We start from the raw sequence: 24,709 nt of genomic DNA on the forward strand, positions 1-24,709 counted from the left end.
TTCTCAACAAATCTTTGCGCGCGTTCTGCTGCTCAGGCTACAAAACTGGATGGAAGAACAGGTGATTCTGTCCCCTTTGCAGGCCGATTTCAGGGAAAAATGATCTACCCTGGACCAAGTACTCAGATTACAGCTGTTGTACTTGAAAACCGTCTGTCTGGAGGGCGGCAGTCTCTTCCTAGTATTTGTGGACCTGAGGTCAGCTTTCGACTTGGTCCCAAGGGAAAAACTGTAGTCAGTTCTCCATGAGCTGGGGGTCCCAGAATATTTAACCCATCTCATTAAACGGCTACATGAGGACAACTTTGCGCAAAATAGGTGTGGCAGGGATGGCAAGCTAACTGCTCCCATATCGATTAAGCATGGTGTCTGACAGGGCTGTGTCCTTGCTCCCACTTTTTTTGTTTATTTATTAATGGCTTAATAGACTCATTATTGGCTGAAAAAGACTTAGACGCACCTAAGCTAGCCTCTCGACGGATTCCGGCAATGATGTTTGCCGATACGTTATTGGTATCTAAATCGCCTATGGGGTTACAGAGGATTCTTAATAAATTTGAAGTTTTTTGCAGAGAAAGAGGCTTAGAAATTAATCTGCAGAAAACCAAATTTATGGCGTTCAATAGTTCCAAGAGTACACGTCCTAATCCCCTTTTATATGGCAAACCTCTCAAAAGAGTTTCGTTTATCTGGGGATCACCATTACAGATAAAATGGACTGGGAGGAACATATCAAAAAATCATCCCTAAAACTGTCTCCATCATCAGGTGGGATTATGAAGGTCCACTCTGAGACCAATTAGCCCAGCCATTGAAATCTACAAGGTGCAAGCTCGGGGAGGGGCTTTATATGGGGCTGAATGTTGGGGCCATTCAGGTCCCGAGAATTTACCACAGGTAGAGAACAACTTTTTAAGACACTTGTTGAATCTCCCACAGAGTACCCCACTAACCCCCACTCCGATTAGATTTGGGGCTTATGGCAATCACAGATTTACTAAATTTTAAGCTGTTAATGTACTGGCGTCGTTTGTGGGTAACCCCAAAACTCTCTTCTTATAGAGAGGAACTTTCAGAGGTAATGAATTTGCGGGGGGCTGCTAATCTGCTGTGGTTAGCATACATTAAACATACGCTCACCAGTATGGGGCTACGGGAACTCTGGGCGGACCCTGAGCTTGCCTGCTCCTCAATTTCTAGAAACAATTGAAGATCCTTTTTGAGGAGCATAATCTGGCACAGTTTCATAGCTTTCCCCGAATAGGCAAGTTAACCTCAGTATTCCTAGAGATAAAAGATAGGTCTTTATTTGAGCCGGCCCTAGATATTATTAAACCGGCTGCCGCTAGAAAACTTTACCTCCCGTTTAGGTATGGGGTGTTGCCACTCAGTTGCTTCACCCACAAATGGAAGGGTTTCCAAGTTTCGAATTGCCCGGCATGCGATTGCCCCGATGAGACAGTATTTCATGTGTTCTTCAGCTGCCCTGGCCACTATAAAGCAAGAAAACTTTGGCTGGTGCAGATTTGTAGGAACCTTGGAACTAAACACTGTTCGCAGGCGTTTAGGATCCTCAAGTATGATAAAAGTATCCCTATTGTCTTTTCAGTCACAGGTTTTTAATTTTCTATGTGGTGCTCCTGTAGGCGTTATCTAAAATGTTCCCAACAGGTGATAGATGTCCCCATAACACAAATGTAATTACTACACTTTTCTGCAAGTTGGGTAGTCCGCTCTCCCATGGTTACTTAATGATGGTCTTAAATTTATAGTCTTGCTATGTTGATTTGACAAAAACTTGTTTACTCACTGTTTGAGGAACTATGAATCAATCAGTTTTTTCCAGTCATCGTGAAAACTCCATGTGTAGAAGTAACCTTTAGCACGGTGCAATCCCAATGGGAGGGCTATGTTAATCTTTGCATGACAAGATGTGGTCATCTTTTTATGAATTTTTTACAATTGGCGTATTTATTTATTTATTATTCGCACTATGCACTTTCCATTGATGAATTCTTGTTTACAGTCCAGTCCATTTCCCTACGACACTTACACAAAAATATGTAATTTTATTATGAGGCTATTTTATATTTTCATTCTACCACGCTTTTTTTCTTTTTTAAATTTACTTGTATGTATTTTGAATGTACGTTTGAGGTCATATTGACTGAAATAAAGTTTATGATGATGATAAATGAAATGAAATACAAATCTCAGCTGTCCGTTAAAAGGGCCAATGAAACAACTATTTAACTACTTAGTATTATAAAGAAATATATCACATGTATTAGACAATAAATTGTGTTACTCCAGGAATAGAAGCAATTGAAGCAGCATGGGTAAAAAACTACACATTCAAGCGGCAAAGTCTTACCTAAATTTAAGTCTTAAATGAAACAGCCAAACATGTAATGCAAACAAATGGAGTCCATATGAAAGCTCCAATTTGAAAAGTAAAAGCAAACCATAATGTTACCTGTATAAATACGTTTGTAAGCTATGGCCATAAGGGAATGTGGGTGTCACAAATAGAATAAACAAAATTAGAGGAAATCTAATCAATCTGCAAACAAGGACGACTATTTCAAGGCAAGTGTAACTAATCAAAATACACTTTTTTGGAAATCCCACATTTTTACGGCCTAGTATTTCACTTTTCTTGTAATCATTCTGATGATGACTGGCTCTTTATTAATGCCCCAGCGCAAGATTTGATTTTGAGCTTAGAGAGTTGTTCCCCACTTATTGGTATGTGGTAGAAGTAACTTTTGTGTTGTCTTAGAACTTAAACATCATGTTTTTGAATACACCACTCATCTGATAGCATGGAGAAAATTGTCATCCACGGGTATGCTCTCACTTGTTTCAGTCATTAAATTGATGAATCAGTCCATTTCCCCACTCCAAACCCCCCCCCCCTGCCCCATTGAGCCTTCCAATTAGTTTACGCAAAACTTTTCACTGTCAAGCGAAGAGCGTTGGATAGGCAAAAAATTGGTAGCTTGAGAGTGCGTATTCCTAATTAGCACCCCCAGGCCCACTGGATGACTCGTATTATCACTTCTGTGTTTGGCATTGTGTGTGGCATCTTTCCCTAACATGGTCAAGTTGTTGATATGCGACTGTGTTTCAGGAGTGTAAATAATTATATAGTGTGCAGTATACTTTCATTTTTCTTTCCAAATAATTTAAGTCCAGTAATGTGCTATCATGGGCTTCTAAATCTCGTGCATAAGATCTTACAATTGAAGAATATGTCACACGTTGAATTCTACTAGTTGAATGAATAAAGAACCCAATTTACAGTAGAATTAAAATATTTGTATATTCAATGGAATCTAGAAACACGGTTTCTGTAGGTTGATATGGAGTATTAGTTGTTACATGGCTATTTCTTTCTTTCACAAGTCATTACATCGCGGTCATTAAATAGGGAGTACCTTAACATTGTGGTACTTTACACTGGAAGTTTTTTACCTCACAAGTTCTTTAGCTCGCAGGTAAGATCATCAGTGGATCGAGATGTGCCCTAATGTCTAAAGCTGCAGACCTTGCAGCTGGGGCAACAGCTTTGAATCTTGGCCTCGGCTCAACATCCTCCGATTCTGGGCAAATTAGTTAACTTAACTCTTACGCAGCAAAAAAGTGTAATGTTAGGCTCTCCTGTAAAATGCCTGGTTCTTATGTAGAGTGCTCTAATTCCCTCTGGCCAAGTTGACGCCATATAACATTACATTTTTTTGCGTGTATTATTTTGAATTAACTCTATTAACATTTCATCTAGTATATACATTTATTAGAATTTAATTACATTAAAAAATGTATAACTTACCCATCCCTGACACATTACGGCCTCTATACACTACTCATCCCTAAAACGTCCTTACTACTCTTATCCAGTACCCTTCCTGGAGAACTACAAGGTCCTGGGTACCTTTACACTATCCATCCCTGACCCCTGAAAAGTCATTACTACCCTATATACGGCCTGCTCCTTAGCCCTAAACACCCTTATTACACTTAAACGACACCCATCCCTTAGTTCTAAAAATGCTTTACTACCCATCTACACTGCTCATCTCTGAACTCTCAAAACTCATTAATAAGCCTATTTATGACCCATCCCTAAAACCTAAAATACCATTGCTACTCCTATTTCTAGTTACACAGTTTTAAATCATTAAGCCATATTTTATTCAGTTTTTTAAATAAATGGATTACTTCCTATGTAACAATTGTTTTCATTAACTAACTTAAAATAAAATTATCCTAATCTATTTGTTAAAATGAGTTGATAATGTTTTATATTTAATTACATAATACAAAATTATTTTTTACTTAACAATTAGTTTTAGTTTAAATTACATTTTAGTTAATATTATATTTTTACTTGACCTAACCTTTTTAAAGTTTAGGACACATTAAGAAAAAAAAAGTACCTGAAAGTAAAGTCCTGAGTAGAAAGAGTGGAAAATATACTTGCAATGTAATGATTTCTGGTGTAAAAACCGTGATGCAATGACTCCGATATATCCCCGGTGATGTAACGGTAGCATACCCGGAGAACGAACTGCAGGCCAATTCAGACTCTGTTCCTCTATACTCTGGCCTCACAGGGCCTCCAGGGCTCCAAACTGTAGCCTTACTTTTTCCTTGCTGCTACTTTCCTGTCCTGTGATCATTCTGTATTTGCATACCATGACCATTGCTTCCTTACCATGCAGACATTCTTTTTGCCTACTGACCATTTGTGTGCTGACATTTTTTTTTATTTCTTTGGGAATCCAGGTTCATGAACAGTCTGGGCAGCATCTTCACGTTTGTTTCAAAAGACGCAGTGACCAAAATCCAAATAATGGAGGGATACCGAAAAAGTGCAGAGGGCGACAAATACAACTCCTTTCAGTCCATGGTGGAGTATGAGCTGGCAGCTAAACTGGTGGACCTTGAGACGCGAGGCGATCACCCCAACTCTGGTTGTCGCACCATCTTGCGCCTGCACCGTGCCCTGCACTGGCTTCAGCTCTTCCTGGACCGACTACGGACCAGCACTACAGAGAGCAAAACCTCCACAATGTGCACAGATGCCTATAATGAGTCTCTGTCGAACTATCACCCATGGATTGTCCGCAAGACTGCCGCGGTGGCCTTCTGTGCCCTCCCAAACCGTGACACCTTTTTTGATGTCATGAATGTGGGCACCTCTGATGAAGTGCTGGTGATGCTCAACGAAGCTATGCCCTATGTTGCCCAGGTGTACGAAATCACTCAACAGCTGTACGCACAACACAACCTGCTTGATCTCCCTTAGTAGGGGTTTGGTTAAGCTGTCAGATCTATGGGACCTCAAAATTAATCCTTGAAATTTTGGATATGGTGAAGGGTCAGATCTTATTTAAAAAGTAATTCCCATCTGGAGTCCTTCGAAGGAGAAGTGAGGACACTCCTGTTTGATCTTCAGTACCACTTTTTTGTTTTTAGTCCATCAACATGCAACAATTGTTCTTTACATCTCCCAGATTTCAGTAACGTGTTGCCTTTTAATGGTAATTCTAGTTTCTTATAGCTCTGTTTTCAATCAAAGGTACACTCATCGGTGAGGGGCATTTTGGATTGATGTCTTTTGAGAAATACAGCATATAGTTTACTTTTCTTTCACAAACACGTTCCTTATTTTACCATGTTCTTAATTACAAGCTTCTTGGATATGTTGTATTCTAGTGTGCTCTGTTCACTCCTTCTTAATGTCTGGTTTGGAGAATGTTGCGCCTGAATTACGTAGCCGGTTTTTCCACCTACATAAGGATTCATCAAACACTGTTTTGTTTGAAGACCATTTCTGGAAGTTTGCTTGAGCGAAAAAGCCAACATGCTGGGCACTGTTGTTCAGTTCCTGTCTGAAAGACACCATGCAAAGGTGATGGATGTGTCATGTTTGATGTTGGGGCATTACTATTGCAAATGAGTATTGGATGACTTCCTTGTAATTATTGTGGTTGCTACTTTAGGGCTTCAGTGTTCTCTCAAGAGCAGGATCCCCAAAAGGCATTGCAAGTTTCTATAAAGACCTCCATAGTATTGTTGACCTTGAAGTATCAATTGGTGCTCTGCAGTTTTCTTCGTAACAGCCTGCAGCTGGAGTTTCTCTCAGGTAGTGATGGGTTAACTAAAAGACAGTAAAGAACACCAGGAGAAGGAAAATCCGTCCCAGCTTCTTAAACGGGTTCATACAGATGATGAAAGGACCGTCTTGTCCAAAGCCACCCACCTTATTCAATGAGAACAGGTAGAGCTTTCTGTATCCGGAAATGAGGTCAATGATGCATTTAGTATGAGTGATATCTAGTAACCAGATGGAATACAGGAATAACCCGGGGTGCCTGCCGTCCTCTTTCTGGTCTGCGTGGTGCATCGCTGTGGTGACTATGAAAGAGAGGGCTGGAGATCTTTAGAAGCTAAACACAGTCTGCTCGCCAAATGGAGCGTGGATACTGTCCTATAGATTATGGATGGCAGGGTGATCTCTTCATTCGAAGTAATTACAGACACAGTCTCTAGTTTTGAATTTTACACCTACCTATCATTCAATTTAGTGTTGCGGTCTAATCCAATAGAAGCAAAGAAAGACTACAACACCCAGAATGCACTGACCTAGCTTAAAACACCCAGAATGCACTGACCTAGCTCACAAAACTCCAGGACGGAAAGCAGTATTTGTAAAGTCCTGTAGGGAGATGCTCACCCTAATGGGTAGAGGTTATTTTAAGACGGCTGTGCCCATGTATTTAAAGCAAGATGTAGTTATTTGAGAAAAAAATGCACACCTATTTTGTAATGTAACCTCCGTTTGTGTGTGTGTGCAGAAACTATTTCCCTACCCTGACAGCCACAGCGATATTGGGAGGAACGGTCAGAATCTCCAGGAGGGCACAACGCAAAGTGGAGACATGTTTAAATGTTCGCAAAGCACACCAGCATAATGATATATGTAGCAAGAAAATATAAATAATGTTCTAGTTCGATGTGAGAGAATGGGGCTATTAATGACATCCCTAACGTGTCCTGTGCTTATAGTTCCCATAGCAGCTTCAGTGACGCCATCAAAAGAGTGAATGATGATTTGATGTGTGATGTCAGCAGTTGATGGCATGAGGGAACGACCTAGAGTTCTTTTTGATTGAGCTTTATTTGATTTGTTTATGATGTGCTTTGGTCTCTGGTCAATTAAATAGTCCATTGCACACAAAATGAAGCCGTGTACAGTAACCCTGAGACCATGGCCTATGCCCATGCACTGCACCTTTTCCTATGCCCACAATACCCAGTGCACACTGCCAATAGGCGTGCACAGCAGACTTTGACAGAGATTGGGTTATTAGCCATGCTCTTGGTACAGTTCATGTGCACCCACAGCCTCTAGTGCTTGGCCTCCTGCCATGCGTAGTAACCTACTGGCACAGTGCTAGACTTTTGGACGAGCGATGCCCCCTCTCCTGTGCCCGGTTGGCTTTGCATGGCTTTCGGCTGTACGAAGCAGACTTAGATACAATGTGTGGCTACACCCTGCCTAGAGCACATAATAAAGCACTGAATGTTTCTGATATGTTGGCATGCTTTTCTCTCCCTTCAGTCCTCTGATCTCCAACCCCCCAAAAAGCCATTTTCCTCTGTATTGTTCCCTGGTTTTAAAAGAATGTGGACCTGTTCGATCAGTGATGTACATTTTCTGTTACTTTTGTGCTACTTAATACAGGTATTTTCTAAAGCACTCCATTTTACAATATATAGACTTTTAAGCTATGGGAAGTTAAGTCATTTGCATAGAAAAGGCCATTTTGTTGAACTCTGAAAGTCTGGATTAAAAGGTATCCATTCTAGATGAATATGGGGTTCATATATCCGGTGTAGCTGCAAATTCATGGTTCATGGTGTTATTTGCTGCGAGCCACCTTTGGTACTACCTTTTCTCCTACTCATTTCTGCCAAAATGCAACTCATTTCTTGTATACTAGTTTTTTCCTCACAGTTGCATGTTGTTCATTTGACATTGCAATGACTTGTCTGTAATGCTAGGTGTCCTGTTTGCTTCACCCTGCATATATGCTCAGTTTTTGGGTGAAGTCTAGGTTGATAGCAGTACTACTTTGGAACCAGAATGGGTTTTTTGGAAGCATTAATCTGTTTGTTCCTTTCTGAAATCTTTGCAAGTGTGTATCCCTTGTTTTCGTGGTTGGTGAAAGTGGTTACACCCCCTCAGTGCCTATACTACATTTACAGGCGTAGAGTGCAGTAATCCGATTTCTAGCATTGCTGAGTGTGGGGAGTGCCTGGATTCACGAGGAATAAGCATCTAGTGGGTCCTGATGCCCCACAATAGCAATAAATAGCATATAACATTGTGTATCTGCATATGTAATTTATGTTAGCCTGGTTTTCAAGTACAGTAGTTATAAACAAAGGTATTTAGCACAAGTACCTAGACCTTGTGGGTGTGACCCAAGCGGTTTCCTCTTATAAAGTGAATTTAGAACAGAATCTGCAAGGCATTAAGCAAAGCAGGGTTTTCTTAAGTCTTGTGCGGTGTTCTGTGGAAATAAAATGGTAATTGACCATCACAGTGTAGTAATAAAGGTTAGATTGGTTTATTACTGCACTTTCCCCAAATAATGTTTATTGGACCTCATTAATTAACATATGTTTGTGTATATTTCTAATTATCAAGATTATTTTGGGAAGACGACTTATGTTTCTTTCTCAACCAGAGAAAAGCAAGGCGGACATAGGAGAAAAATAACCTTGCCTTATAAGTAAAAATATATAGCACAAAACACCCTTTCATTAACACTACAGTGCTGCTGTGCAGATCCTGTCGTGGGATTATATAATTTCTTATCTTGAACCAGGCATCTAGTTCACTCTTCCTTTTAGGCACCCAACCATACCTGCATCCTAAATTAAAGTTACTGTATATTAGTTTGCACTGCGGAAGGCAATAACTTTTGACATCTATTTTAACAAAACAAAAAAAACAAGGAAAGCAAATAAAACGAGTTAGGAAAAACTAGGTTTTATCTTGAGTTCCTCCACCCACTCCAACATCATCAACAGCCTTTTTAGTTTTGGTCCAAGAGTAAGAGATAATAAGCATTTTAGAAGATGAGACCTTATATTAAGGTGCTAGGAGTTAGGCACACTGACCCTCTCTGCTGCATGGTGTGCCATAATCCGAACACCTCTTAAAATAGGAAGTCGTTAAATTCCAAAGTGGTGGTGTACGGTAAAACACGCTAAATGTTTATGAATGGTTATGTCACTCCGAAGCACAATGCAAACCTGGCTCTGGAAGATAGAGCAGAAAGGTCGGAGCTCTGGCCGTGGGCTCATTGTGGAAGTTGGGTATACTTTCTATTAAAACATTGGAATGTTGGGAGCTCCATTGAAAACAATGGAGTGCTCTGGGCTAATAATGGCTGGTATAAGCCTGGAGCTCCAACATTCCAATGTTTCTTTGTTCACAGCTCTGGCTGTGAACAAAGGCTTCAGGGAGCCTGAGGGGATTCCAATCCCCTCACGCTTCCAAAAGGCTTTGTTTTTTTAGTTAGAACATTCTGCCCTCTAGTGACAGAATGTTCTAATAGCCTTATAGCCCTTCCTAGATGGGCTATACCACTATTAAAGTCCCTCGCCCTTGTTAAAGGCCCTCGCCTTTGGCTCGGGGCCTTTAACGCTGGAGAGGTCCTTTTTTAGCCGGTATAGCCCTCTACGGTGGGCTATAAGGCTATAAAAGTGACCTGTGTATTTTGTGTGACCATTACGATTACACTCTGCACCATCTTCACGCTTTGATCCTGTTTAGCAGTTAGTCTGTTGCCAAATGTTAATTAGATTTTCTACTACTGAGGCCATTATCTATGACTCTGGTGCGTGGCTTGTTTTACAGGCCTCTTCTTCTGAACAGTCTTTCTTGACTCTAGCTTCATCTTTAGGTCAGATATGGAGGATATGGCTTCCGGATATGAAGTTTTATTACTACTTTTGGCTCACACCCGTACACTTCAGCAGAATGGACGCTGCGTTCATTGATTCACTTCTTGAAAGTCTTTTGGAACCAAACGCCTCTCTCGACTGCAAGATCCTGTTTGTGCAGGAGGTAGGCGTTATCCCATGCAAAGTTGTTAGACCACTTCTCAAACCAAATGCTTACTTTTGTAAAATGTAAGTTACACTTTAGATTTGTTTAACCATTTCATCTTAACAGATTTGCAGTTAATAAGAATTTACATTAAATTACTGTTCTGCAGATGACGGGCATACTTCAGTGCCCATCTGACAGTGGTCACGTACCCAACTCTAGTGTGTTAACCTCTAGCAGGACCACTACCTGGTGTAACTGTTCAAAAAGATGGTAAAAATGTTAAATTTGCTTAAAATATTTAAAACGCCTTTTCCTTTTCACTGTTTGGTGTTTTATAAAAATGCAAATTTCCAACTATCTTGGATACCTACACTTTTGTCCTAGTCCCTGTACGAAAATGGCTCAGCCTGGATTTTAAATAACCAGTTATAAGAAATTTCATGAAGGTTTCAAGGGTTTTGTTTTATTGAACTGCTTTTTGTAGTGATGCATATTTCCCTGGCAATGCCACTGGAACTGCTCAGTTACACTATTTGCCAAAAAAAAGGACACTGGGTTTTACTTCACAGTTCTGGGCCTTCAAACGAACACCTAGGCACTTGCAAGTGTATTTCACAACCAAAAAGAGCGCCCACCCTAGCAGTAACTCTCCCGCCTTCCAAAGACTTTTTAGTGTTAGATTTTATTATTTTGAATGGATATTCCTTACATTATGCTGTGTAAAAACTCGTACACCGGTACAACCGACAAAGAATGTAGCCTTTTGTAAAATGTACTGTACAAAATGTGTATCTTTAGTCTGTGTATTGTTAAATATAGAACAGCCCTACCTTGTTCATTGACATGTATGTCTGTAAATCTTTGGTCCCTGCAGCATTCTTTCTAATAAGTATAACAGGTTTTCCCCGAAGGAGCAATTGCATTTTATTCTTTTGTACATAAATCTCTACCTGCTGGATTTACATTCAGTTTAGAGGGTGATGCACTTTTTATAATTTTCACTCGATAGTGGTTTGGCTCTTAAAAGATCGGTTGATAAAACTCAAGGTTTGGGCTTTTTTAGTGTTCAGTTGTATGCTTAAAATCCTGCAATTTCTGGAGAAAACTGCAAATATTGAATAGAATCTTTGGATACATTTCCTCTACCAGAGCAATGATATTGTGGAAGACATTTGGCTGGTGGATTCTATTGCGTTTTTAGAGTTTCTTCTAGAAAGTAGAGGATTATCAGTTACTGCCAAACTCTAAACCAGTCGTGGAGGTTGAAATAGTACCCCTATTCGATTTTGGTGTCAGCTACAAAAAATAAGATGCTAGATTTTCACTGATTTTCCTGCAATAAAAACACTTGTGTTGAATAAATAATTTGTGTGTGTGACATTTCTTATTGTTTGCTCGGATCTAGGACCAAACCTCCAACTGTCGAGGATGGAATAATACAGTTGCTGGTAAATGCTCATATCCGATAGGTGACTGATTATTAAGCAGGCCATAGCTGCCTACGGTGCCAAGAGACTGTAGTAGAATTATCAGGCAAATAAAGATAGCCCAGTCAGCTTTTGGAGAGCCTCCCCCTGCAGCTGACCATTAGGCATCACAATTTCCCTTCAAGTGATTCAATTTTCCCAATGTATTTTGCAAGCAGCACCTTAAGCTAGGATTATGTGCAGTGCTAATGTCACACGTGGGATGAGAATAGTATGTATTTGTGTAATTGTACTTATGAAGTGGAAACGGAGCTTTTCAGAAGTAGAGTGCTGTTCAAAAGAAGGGGTAGAATACAAGAGAAGGATGGAAGGACAACTTATTTACAGCTAGGAGCGGTCTATGGTTATTTGCCATATAGAACAGGGTTGTTCTTGCATACAAGGGTCTCCCTTGAAGATGTGCATCATCAAGTCTCGAGCACATGAAGTAGTAAACTATTACTCCATGCATTCATATACAATCCAATTCCCTATATTCGTGGGTGCACCTTTAGTTCAACGAAGAACAGTGCAGGGATTTGAAACTTATGTGCAGTAACAAAAATATCCCTCGTTAAATGAAGGGATCAATAGTGTTGGACAGGCCACATGAAGGGCTCGCTCCCTCCCCGCACGACAGGGCCCGGGCACCGGCTCTCCAGGTGCTACCCACAGAAGCAACTCCAAGTGCGAGGGCCCGGACATCAAAGGGCGCCAGACCTATAACTGGGGCAGCTCCAGAGCAGGAAGGCAGTTGTATCCTGGAGTCGAGAGACACCGAGAAGAACTCATCCTTGACGGACTGCTGCCGCTGCCGGAGCCCTGCCTTGTGAACTGTCGTCCTGCCGCTGGCGCTGCCGCGGCCCTCTGCAATCTACCATCTTCGTTGGGACCTGCTGGCGCTGCCGTGACCCGTTGTGACTACCATCTTCGTTGGGACCTGCTGGCGCTGCCGCGACCCGTTGTAACTACCATCTTCGTCAGGACCTGCTGGCGCTGCCGCGGACCGTTGCCACCTTCGACCACTCCGGGATCTGCTGGCGCTGCCGCAACCCGTCCTTCAAGAACGCCAAGCTCGAGGATTGTGAGCTACCCACCATCTCATCGTAACTACCAGATTGGTAATAAGACTGTCCCGCTACCCCTTTCCCAGCCAAGAGACTAGAATCGAGGGGACCCCTGAGTCCAGACCTCCTTGTACCATCCTACCGTACTTCAAGATTGCTTATAAAGAACGTTGAATCTTATCCTTGTGTGGTGCCTATTCTGTGGGGGGGAAGTTACTTGTCTGTACGATCGCTGGAGACGGCTCTCCCCGGAGACCTCTCCCCTTGTTCTCGGCCGACCCTCCAGGTCCCGTCTAACATTGGTGGCCAGCGGCGCGATCCGAACCAACGCGTAATCGTACAGAAAGCAACTCACCCCACGACTAAACCACAATGCCGGCCCAAGAGAGCGGGTCTACAGAGAAATTCCAAATGGACAAGCTGGAGGAGTACAACCATCGAGAATTAAAACAATTTTGTATAGAACTGGGCATTGCTACCACCGGTATGAGCACAAAAGATGACTTTAAACACGCCCTAGAATCATGGGCAGAGGTAAACACCGCTGGTCCCCGGGACGAACACAGCGAAGCCCCGGAAACTAACCCCGCTCCTTCCGAGGAAAGGAGAGCAGGTCTCTCCCGGGAAGAGATCCAAGAGCGAGAGAAAACCAGACTGCATGAATTAGAGTTGGCACGGCTCAAAATGGATGGAGAACTAAAACTAGCGGAACAAAAATTGAACCTAGAACACTTACGGCTCCGAGAAGAGCGGGAGGAAAAACAAAGACAAAGAGAGCTTGAAGAAAAAAGACTGGCATATGAACACGAGCTCAAACTAGCCGAAATAGAACTACGTAAGTAAGGCAAGGACCTGGGGGTGCCCGAGCGACCACGCACCCCAGGAATTTCAGAATCAAAGGTCCACATTCCCAAAGATGTTGTCCGAGAGTTCTACCGAAACGACGACATACAGCAGTGGTTCAAGGCCTATGAGATCGCCATGTCCTCTCACCGGATCGATCGAAGTGACTGGGGAGCCGGTCTATGGGGGAGGTTCGTCAACGAAGGCCGTGATGCCCTGTTCCAGCTCCCGGATCACCAAATGACGTCCTATGATCACATGAAGGCCGCCCTCCTCACTCGATATGGGCTGACACCCGAAATGTACCGCCAGAGGTTCCGCGACTGCACCCGAATCCCGGGTACAACTTGGGTGGAATATGTGAACTATTTCAGCCGAGCCCTCGAGGGGTGGATCAAGGGGAGCAACGTAACGACCTACGAGCAGCTTTTTAACCTTGTTGTGTGGGAGCACCTCTCCAATAACTGCTTTGTCGAGCTCAGGCAGCACCTCCTCGACAGTAAAATGACTGATCCACGGCAGCTCGCCGCCGAGGCTGACCGATGGGAGAGCACCCGAGTGGGCCGGGGTGGCCCGAACGAGCAGAACAGGAACAACCAAGGCCATCACCGCCCCCGAGGAGGAGGAGGAGGCCAGGGCCGGGGGAAAGACACCGTCCCGGCCGCTCCCGCCACCAGCACCCCGCCCCCGGCCAACAGGGGCAACCCCCCGATGCGCCCGGGATTCAGAGCCAATGTCACGTGTCACCGATGCCAGCGAGTCGGTCACTACGCCAATGACCCGAACTGTCCACAGAACCAGACTCCGAGGCCCCGCCAGGTAGCGGCCGCCGCCCTCGGAGAAGAGCAAGTCTCCGAGGACCAGGAAGAGTACGAACACGAGCAACAAGAGTGGGAGCCGGCCGCCATGGTCCTGGCGTGCCTGGGGGGGAGAGACATGGTCCTGCGGGCTCCCCTACCCGCCAACACCAGAAAGTATAGTCAGTGGGTGAGCATCAATGGGCGCAAGGCCGAAGCCCTACGTGACACAGGGGCCAGTGTGACGGCCGTCCGCTGTCACCTGGTGACCCCCGAGCAAATAATACCGAACATTCTCTGCCCCGTCCGGTCAGCCGACAATTCAGAGAGCATGTTTTGGATGGCCTGCGTCCCCTTCGAGTGGGGAGGAGTATCCGGCATGCTGAAGGTGACGGTCCGCGATGATGCCCCCGTGGACTGTCTCCTGGGGAACGATCTCGAGAGTTCCTCATGGGCCGCCGTAGAAAGAAGAGAACACCTGGGGATGTTGGGCCTTCCGGACTGGGCGTGCGTAACCACCCGGTCCATGGCGGCCCGCACCATCCCCCGACCAGAAGAACCCGAATGGCCAGCACCTCCTCCCCCGATCGCTCCAGTGGGGGACGCCGACACCGTCGAACTCGCTCAGCCCCAGGATCTCCCAGACCTGGCTCAGTGGCGTTAAGAAGGGGGACCCACACGGGCAATTCCGTCAAGAACAGAAGACATGTCCCTCCCTCGAGGGACTACGACAACAAGCCCTCGCCCAGAGCGCGGGAGATACCGCCGGGGCCCACTGGATCTATTGGGACAATGATCTATTGTACAGTGAACAGAGAATCGCCGAGTTGGGGGCCAGTCGAGTGTTAGTGGTGCCCCTCCGTTTTAGAGACTTCCTGCTGAACTTGGCCCACAATGTCCCCCTGGCCTGACACTTGGGTCAGGACAAAACCTACAACCGCCTGGTGACCCACTTTTACTGGCCCAAAATGAGAAATTACGTACTCAACCACTGCCGGTCTTGTCCCACTTGTCAGGCCAGCGGAAAGAGCGGCCGCAAACTCAAGGCACCCCTGCAGCCCTTTCCAGTGGTTACCACCCCGTTCGAAAAAGTGGGAATAGACATTGTGGGGCCCATGGACCCCCGAACAGCACAAGGACATCGTTTTATCCTGGTACTGGTGGACCATGCCACCCGCTATCCCGAGGCCATCCCCCTTCGAACTGTAACCGCACCGGTGGTCGGCCGAGCATTAATGGGGATCTTCTCCCGAGTGGGCTTCCCCCGGAAAGTCGTCAGAGGCACGAACTTCATTTCGAAATACATGAAATCCCTCTGGCAGCAGTGCGGGGTCACCTACCGATTCACAACCCCCTATCACCCACAGGGGAACGGACTGGTTGAGCGGTTCAACCGTACACTCAAGGGAATGATTATGGGGTTAGAAGAGCCCCCCCGCCGCCAGTGGGATGTGCTCCTCCCGTGCCTCCTCTTCGCCTACCGAGAAGTCCCTCAGAAGTCCCTCGGCTTCAGCCCCTTCGAACTCTTGTACGGGCACCCTGTTCGAGGGCCCCTCAGCCTAGTCAAGGAAGGTTGGGAGATGGCCCCCCTGAAAACCCCTCCAGACGTCTACAAGTACCTCCTGACCCTCCGCAACCAGACCCGGCGGTTCCGAGAAATCGCCAAAGCCAATCTTGAAGCCAGTCAGGAGGACATGAAGAAATGGTACGATCAGAACGCCTCCTCCATAGAGTTCGTACCTGGCCAGCAAGTATGGGTGATGTCCCCCACCGAGCCTTGTGCCCTGCAAGATAAGTGGACGGGGCCCTTCAAGGTGGTCGAGCGCAAGAGCCCCGTCACCTATCTCATCGACATGGAATCTTCCCGGAACCCCCACCGGGTCCTCCACGCCAACAGACTCAAGCCTCACTTTGTGCGCTCGGAGCTCAGCCTATTGATGGCTACAGACAGTGGGACAGAAGAAGACTCCGAGCCCCTCCCTGACCTACTGAGGACACGTGAAAAGGATGGTTCGGTAGACGGGGTCCGGCTGTCAGATGCCCTGACCTCAGAGCAGCGCCAAGACTGTCGGGCTCTCCTGCTGCAGTTCGCAGCTCTCTTTTCCCTCACCCCAGAGGTCACCCCCTGGTGCCTGCACGACGTAGACACGGGGGACAGTCCCCCCATCAGACATCGGGTGTACCGCGTGCCAGATCGGGTACGTGCCTGCATCCAAGACGAAGTCTCCAAGATGCTCACCCTCGGAGTCATCGAACCCTCGGACAGCCCCTGGGCCAGCCCAGTCGTACTGGTCCCCAAAGCTGCTGCCCCCGGCACCACCCCTGAGCTCCGATTCTGTGTTGACTATCGGGGTCTGAACGCTGTCACCCGAACCGACGCTCACCCCATCCCCGAGCAGATGAGCTGATCGACCGCATGGGGGCTGCCCGCTACCTCAGCATCTTCGACCTGACAGCGGGTTACTGGCAGATCGGCCTCACCCCCAGGGCCCAAGAACGATCCGTTTTCTCCACCCCAGATGGCCACTACCAATTCAAAGTGATGCCATTCGGCATGAAAAATGCTCCAGCCACTTTCCAGCGACTGGTGAACCAGGTATTGGCGGGCCTCGAAGATTTCAGCGCCGCCTACCTGGACGATATCGCAGTGTACAGCCGCCACTGGACAGACCACCTCAACCACCTCCGAGAGGTCCTGCAGGCCCTCCAACAGGCCGGCCTCACAATCAAGGCCAGCAAATGCCAGATTGGCCAGGGGTCCGTGACCTACCTCGGACACCAAGTGGGGAGCGGTCTGGTGGCCCCCCTCCTGCTCAAGATCGCTGCCATCCAGTCCTGGCAACCACCCATCACCCAAACCGAGGTCCGAGCCTTCTTGGGGCTCACCGGATACTACCGGCGGTTTGTGAAGGACTATGGCAGCATTGTGGGGCCCCTCACGGCACTTACATCCAAGAACCAACCAAAAAGAGTCAACTGGACTCCTGACTGTCAAGCGGCCTTCGAGAAGCTGAAGGCCGCCATGTGCACCGCCCCTGTGCTCCAGGCTCCCGACTACAGCCGAGAGTTCATCGTCCAGACTGATGCCTCCGACCATGGCATTGGGGCCGTCCTCTCCCAACTGAACCCCGAGGGAGTCGACCAACCAGTGGCCTTCATCAGCAGACGCCTACTGGACCGGGAACAGCGCTGGAGCACCATCGAGAGGGAGGCCTTCGCAGTAGTGTGGGCCCTCAAGAAGCTCCGGCCCTACCTCTTCGGTACCCACTTTCGGGTGCTAACAGATCATCGCCCCCTGCAATGGTTAATGCAGATGCGGGGGGAGAATCCCAAGCTGTTGCGATGGTCCGTCTCCCTGCAGGGGATGGACTTCACTGTGGAGCACCGCCCTGGCCAGGATCACGCCAACGCGGATGGCCTGTCACGCTTTTTCCGCCTCGACGTGGAAAGTCCCCAAGAAGATGGGTGACTCTCCCCGCCTTCAGCTGGGGGGGACGCATGTTGGACAGGCCGCATGAAGGGCTCGCTCCCTCCCCGCACGACAGGGCCCGGGCACCAGCTCTCGAGGTGCTACCCACAGAAGCAACTCGCAAAACCGTCCCCTACGGGACCCCTGCTCCCGGACATCTTTGTATTACCGGCCCGGGCCACCGTCAGCACCATTGCCCGGCCCGGCCGCCATCTTGGACACTGCACCACGAGGCCGCGTGGCCTCAGCTCGACCCCCCAACCCTGGGCCTGGCCAGGCCCCGACAGCCCGGCACCACCATCCACCCAGGAGGTGAACGGACCACTTGGCAGGTCAATGGGAGGAAGAGGTGTCGATGGCTCTCCCCCGCCAGGTGCCGATCGCCCCCAGCCTCCCCGGGCGCTGGCTCCACCCCCCTGCTGGGTGTCTGGACTCCCTCATCCCGGACCTCCCGACCTCCAAGTGCGAGGGCCCGGACATCAAAGGGCGCCAGACCTATAACTGGGGCAGCTCCAGAGCAGGAAGGCAGTTGTATCCTGGAGTCGAGAGACACCGAGAAGAACTCATCCTTGACGGACTGCTGGCGCTGCCGCAGCCCTGCCTTGTGAACTGTCGTCCTGCCGCTGGCGCTGCCGCGGCCCTCTGCAATCTACCATCTTCGTTGGGACCTGCTGGCGCTGCCGCGACCCGTTGTGACTACCATCTTCGTTGGGACCTGCTGGCGCTGCCGCGACCCGTTGTAACTACCATCTTCGTCGGGACCTGCTGGCGCTGCCGCGGACCGTTGCCACCTTCGACCACTCCGGGATCTGCTGGCGCTGCCGCAACCCGTCCTTCAAGAACGCCGAGCTCGAGGATTGTGAGCTACCCACCATCTCATCGTAACTACCAGATTGGTAATAAGACTGTCCCGCTACCCCTTTCCCAGCCGAGAGACTAGAATCGAGGGGACCCCTGAGTCCAGACCTCCTTGTACCATCCTACCGTACTTCAAGATTGCTTATAAAGAACGTTGAATCTTATCCTTGTGTGGTGCCTATTCTGTGGGGGGGAAGTTACTTGTCTGTACGATTGCTGGAGACGGCTCTCCCCGGAGACCTCTCCCCTTGTTCTCGGCCGACCCTCCAGGTCCCGTCTAACAAATAGTCTATATTAAGGTTTTAAAGCATTTCATTAAATTTAGGGTCTTTCAGTCAGGAGCCATTTCCCCCAAAGTTTGTGATCCTGATGACCCTCCGGGTGGGTGACAACATTGAATCTGTGATGATGAAAGTGAGATGACCTTTCAGTGGACGTTTACTGGGATATGATATTATTGAATTGGGATTACCAAAAGGCAGCAGAATTCTAGATGCTATTCTTTTTAAATCTCACTTCCCAGATTCATAGAACTAATGCGTTACCAGTGTTCTGAAATCGAGGGCTAGTGGGACCTATCAACGATCAGAAGCAGGGAGCAGCCTCCAAGTGGCATAACTTAGTGAGGAAGCCCAGAAAATACTAGCTCCAAGTTTGAGCTTCTCGGTGAACATTAAGAGCTTGTAAACTTTGAAAGTCCCCACAAGGCCACATTTTGCATGATCCAGGTGGTTTCCCACTCCGCAAGGATTGTCCATCCAGATACAGTCTGAAAGAAACGTTTGGGTAATTGCTGTTGAATCGACTCCTGTATTGGGGGTTTGATACCCAATCAGTGGATGAGATTAGAAGTTGGCTATTTCAAACTTGATATCTACAGGTTTTCAAATAGTACCCATGTTCCTAAACCAGTGAGCGAATACACTCTTTGGTATGACATCATCAGGGGTACCTCATCAAGATTTTAACCATCTGACCTATGGAGAGGTTAATGACCCTTGACTTCTTTGCTGATAGTGGAACGCAATATCTCCATGGTTGCCACTTTTCAAGACAACCTCCAAATGCACATGGTACTACCTTCCAAGATGTGGAATTGTTTTTCTGAAGGCAAAGGGGAATGGAAACAATGCCCTAATGGTGCTTTGGAAAGAACAGGTACTATAGTGTAAGAGGATAGCACTCTTTGACTTCCCTCTGCTTTCACGGAGGTTGAGGTGAGGAATATGATCCTCCCCCTCCCCCCCCCCCTCCCACCCTTCTAACCATAAAAGTTGCGCCAACCCTTTCAGGTGGTGACACCGGCTCAGAAGACTTTGTAGTGAATAGAATGGTTTCCTAGCTCTTAGTGATGCCAGCAAACCTAGTGTTGAGGTCCCCCAGGAACCATAAGCCAAACCTTCTGCCCACTTTCTTGGTGACAAGTACAGGTCTTGACTTTGGTGACTTTTGTGAATCCAGCCATTTTCTGAGATGGTGTCCGGACTTCTTTACTTTTTCTTTTGTTCTGGCCGCCATTTTGCTGCTGTTCTCGGCCGTTTTTCTCTGGACACTGACCCGCCATCTTGTCCATTCCCTCGTCTTTTACCCTCTTCCTTCGTTTCACCCTTGACGATCCTCAAATGTTTCTTCCCTTTTCTGTTTTGCCTTTTCGCCATACCCTTGTATCCCTCCCACCCTCCCTTGGTGCTGTGACTGCATCCCCCCTCCGACCCCACTTAACGGAACTTTTTTTTCGGGTCTTGACCTGAGAAAATCTGCTGTGTGTATATATATATGTATATAGAGATAACTCTAATCACTAGTATATGCAGTAGACCTTTGTATCTCTACCATTCTCTACCATTCCTATGTGAATCTTAGAGTATATCCATTTGTATCTCTTCCTTGTGTGACTTTACATCTTGAACATTTGCAATTTTTTCTGTTTGCATCTTTTATGTAACGCATGTAATCCTAAGTCCTTATGTTCTGCAACTGGTTCTTATGTAAAGCGCTCTGACCCCTTCGGGTAAAGTTTGCGCTATATAAAATCGCATTAAATAAAATAAATAAATACAAATTTGGGGGGCCAAGCTATCTGATCTTTGTGATGAGAAGACTTCCTAAAAAGGAGCCTGCTCTTGAATACTCACACCAAAGTGAGTGGGCAATGTTCCTTTCTATTTCTTCTTTTCGGAGTACAATAAAAAGGGAATCTACTGTAAGTGAACTAAATCCTGACTTTATTTCTCCTTTGTCCCTGTATCTCTGAAACGGGGCAGACACAATGAGATTCTTTATTCATTATTAGCTTTCCACCAACATATTAACAGTGTCCAGACTAAGTTACCCGAGGACAGCAATGTACCCATCTTCTCTGGAACCCAATCTGGACGATAGTATCCTGACTGGACAGATGGGCATGGACAATAGAATCGCAAATCTATTATCCAGCATCTCCTACATACACAGCCTCCATTTTTTCTGGAGAGTGCCAGATAGGCACTTCCAAGAGAAATGCTCATGGACAGTCAAAAGGGTTCAGCCAATTAGATAATGGATCCCACATGAGATTAATCTCTCAGAGTGCATCACAATATGGGTATGCTATAAGGATGTCCCAGCCTTCATTTTTTTTGCCCACCTGAAAGATCCTCCTTTGCCTCCTTTGCCTGAGGTTGTTGAATCACATAGAACATCAGGAGACCAATGCTGGTGCTCACCAGCAGAACCCTAGGCTGCTGCTGGCTGAGAGCTGAAAACAAATGCCCCTCTTCTTTTTCCATGTTGGACTAATCTCCCTCATCTTGCTCCTCTAGTCCCAGATGTTGGAACAGATATTGTCTCCAACATACCTGCCAATGCAAATCATCTAGGAGACTGATAGGTAGGAAGTGAGAACTGTCAGGCATCTGAAGCAGAAGGAGTAGATACTCCAAATCTTTAAAAACCCTTGTGCATGCAAGCAGAACAAACTAAGGGACAGACTTCAGACTTCAGATCTACAGGTGTGTTGCATGCATCAATACCGGAATAGACCGTAGTATAAGGAAGAGGCAGGAGAGGAGAGGAGGGAATCTTGGGCCTACTCTGCAATTAGATCTATGTTGTCCCACTCCTCCACAGCCTGTCCAGCACAACAATTGAAATGTAATTTTCGTGCGCTTTGTGGACGGCATCATACAACAAGGGGCGAGTCTGTATGTACTCAGTTCGTCACTTGTTCCCCAGAGAGCCCCAACAGCCTGGGTACACAACCCTTCCACAGTGAACCTATGGCAAGCTTTAATGTTAACATGTTGAAATGGGGCAATAAACCTACATGTTTAAATGTTTTGAGTAGCTCCCAATGTCTCTTATCAAGAATTAGGGAAGATTTTCAAAGTCCAGAAGTAATAGATCTGCAAGCTTTACGAATGATCCTCTAGTCCTGGCCAGTGCCATTCTCTTCAAGAGACCCACTGAAAATAGCAGAGCTGGTCTTGGTTTTCATTGCTAGTCTGCTTCCAAACGGAAGTCAAATTCAGTGAGGTTGCTCCAGGAACCAACTTAATAGATCGGTTGGTAACACTTCTCTGGAGCAGATACCAAGGATATTTACCTCTGCTAAGCTTGGTTCCCCATTTCCCTCGCTCTAACTCAATAGGGAAGGAAACTACAGGCACAAAGCCATCAATATTAATTTACCCGACTTGTGTTCCATCTCAGCACTCCACCCAGGGGGTTGGGGGACCAAGAGATAAGAAGATTGTAGACTGAATACAAGACGAAAGGGATAGTATTGCGTGTAATTTCCAATAATGGCAACATCTGAATCATGAATGCCATACGAACCAAAGTCTTGGTCTGGCTCAGAGATGCGGTTGAAACAAGTATGATCCAGATATTGGACCTAAGAAAATTAAGAAGGCTCCAGGTATCTGAAATGGGAATAGAGAAGGACGCTATCCTCCTAGGATGTGATGTTGATAAATCACTAGGGGAATTTACACTAGTTTGTCACACAACATGGCCCTATGCAACAAGACAATAGTTGATGAAGATCCTTTTGTATTGCTGTATACATTTATTTTTCTCTTCCTTGGGGCCTTCTCTTCTTTTTGGTGTACCGGTTGTGTGAATTAAAATTTACTATACATAGGTTAATATTTTTCATGTGCAGCAAGGTTTATTTAACCAAGATTTCTTAACAAAATGGAACTGAAATGGCCTGCAACAAGTGGGACAAGTAAAACGTAGCTATATTGTTTCTGGGTTCTGGATGCTACATAGATTTGGATGTTCTCTCAATTTTTGCTCTTTCTTTTTCTTGTAAATAATCTATTTTGTGGCTCAAAATTTTCATTTAGCTTTAATCCCCAAAAAAATCCAACTCCCTCTTTTGTTTCGTGCTACAATAGACTGTTTTAATGTGTGCAGTGATTTCGTCTCTGCAGTTGAGCCACACACCTTCTGTATGTTCTACTTGGACAGTTTTCATGTGAGTTTCTATACGTTTTGCACAATAAAGAAGCTGAGGTGGCTGATGATTAGTCTTTAGGTGATATTATAATGTAGAACTATCCTCACATAAGAACTTTAACTTTAAGGCAGGTTGCCACCCATCACATTTCGTGATGAGATGCAACCAAGTGGTACCTAGTATGGCGAGTGGAAAGAGCACCAGACTGCAATTGGAATTGTTGGGCTGCTGCAGACATTCCAGAAATCCTCTGGTGAGGGTCAAAATTTGTGTTTTAAACAAAGGATACATAGGGTCCCTCAGGGAAATTCAACTGCCCTGTCTGTAGTACAGGAGCGTCACCCCTCTGCTTTCTCGCAGTGTGAGAACAGTAACATAAAATGGTATTACAATTTTATGTTTCTGCTTCTTGCACTGTGAGAAAGCAGAAGGGTTTGTTTGGGGGTGGACGGATCTGCTTGAGGGCAGGGGAGGAGTAGCTTGCCCAATGCTGCGAGCCGACTAAACCAGTCATGCACACACTCCCTTTTCACCCTGAAGCTGCATGCAGCCTACATGGAGAAAATGGCCTCATCATAGACGCATGTGTGGTCTGAGTCCCTATCGATCACAACACTGCCATTGCAGCGTTGTGATTGGCATAGGGGAGGGAGGCAGTGAAGACACGGGACCCGGGAAAGGTATATTTAAAACAACAACAAAACATTTAAACCCCCCTTCCCTCGTGCCCCCGTTTTCCCTTGCAACCCTGTGAGCCATGCCGGCCGCGACTGCTGTAGTATACTGTGTGTCCCCCTTTTCTGTAGGTCTGAGTTGGTCCCTGGAATGCTGCTATTAAATGATGTTATAGCATTTTAGCATATTATGCACAACTAGGAGATAGTGAGCTGTTGGGAAGATGGACTGACGACCTGTTGTTGCTGTAATGTAAGCACCTAACCATAAATAAAGAACTTTCCTCCAATATGAATGGCTTCAGACTTTTGTAAGAAGACCCTGCCCTAAGATTTCAACACTTACCGGCCCCATTAATTACTGGCAGGGCTGCCACTCACTGGTTAACAGAGAGTTACTTGGGGCATTGTATTCCTCCTTTGTACCCTTATTTTGGGTCTCCCTCTCTGTAGGTAAGTACCTCTTTTTGAGATAGTCACCCTCACTTTTTGCCTGATACATGATGTGATTTCAACTGGAAGTGCACTGGGTTCTTGCTAACCAGGCCCCTAGTGTCAGATCTCTTTCCCAATACTACAATTGTTCCCCCAATTGGCAATACCTTTAGCACCCTCTATAAGTCCCTAGTAAATGGTATCCCTGGCACCTTGGCCTGAGTTACTAAAGATGGTTCCCCAAAGGGCTGCAGCACGAATTGTGCCACCTTAAGGGACCCCTAAACAAAGTCATGCATCTCTCTAATTGCAGGGTGTGTGTTTTTGAGCACACAAAAGGGAAAACACGACCGGACACACATCCCTGTGTGCCATGTCCCTTAACACTGCATGTAGTATTTGTTAAGTCTCTCCACTTCAGCAGGTCTTGCAGCCCTAACCCTAAGACACGATGCTAATTGTTACATGTGAGGGCATACCTGCATGTGTAGATATGCCACTGTACTGGTCAATTGAATTAC

General features: G+C 46.3%; 1 protein-coding gene across 2 annotated transcripts in view; it reads left to right on the top strand.

The window, feature by feature from the left end:
- CPTP (ceramide-1-phosphate transfer protein) overlaps window positions 1-11,497 on the top strand; it is an 88,179-nt gene extending 76,682 nt beyond the window's left edge. For both annotated transcript variants that reach the window (XM_086921437.1, XM_086921438.1), the window contains exons 4-5: window positions 4,789-9,690; window positions 9,736-11,497. In XM_086921437.1, coding sequence (XP_086777563.1) covers window positions 4,789-5,311 — 523 coding nt within the window. In that variant the 3' untranslated portion in view covers window positions 5,312-9,690; window positions 9,736-11,497. The remainder of the gene's footprint in view (window positions 1-4,788; window positions 9,691-9,735) is intronic.
- The last annotated feature ends 13,212 nt before the right edge of the window (window positions 11,498-24,709 follow it).

The sequence above is a fragment of the Lissotriton vulgaris genome, chromosome 5, assembly GCF_964263255.1.
Source record: "Lissotriton vulgaris chromosome 5, aLisVul1.2, whole genome shotgun sequence".
NCBI lineage: Eukaryota > Metazoa > Chordata > Amphibia > Caudata > Salamandridae > Lissotriton > Lissotriton vulgaris.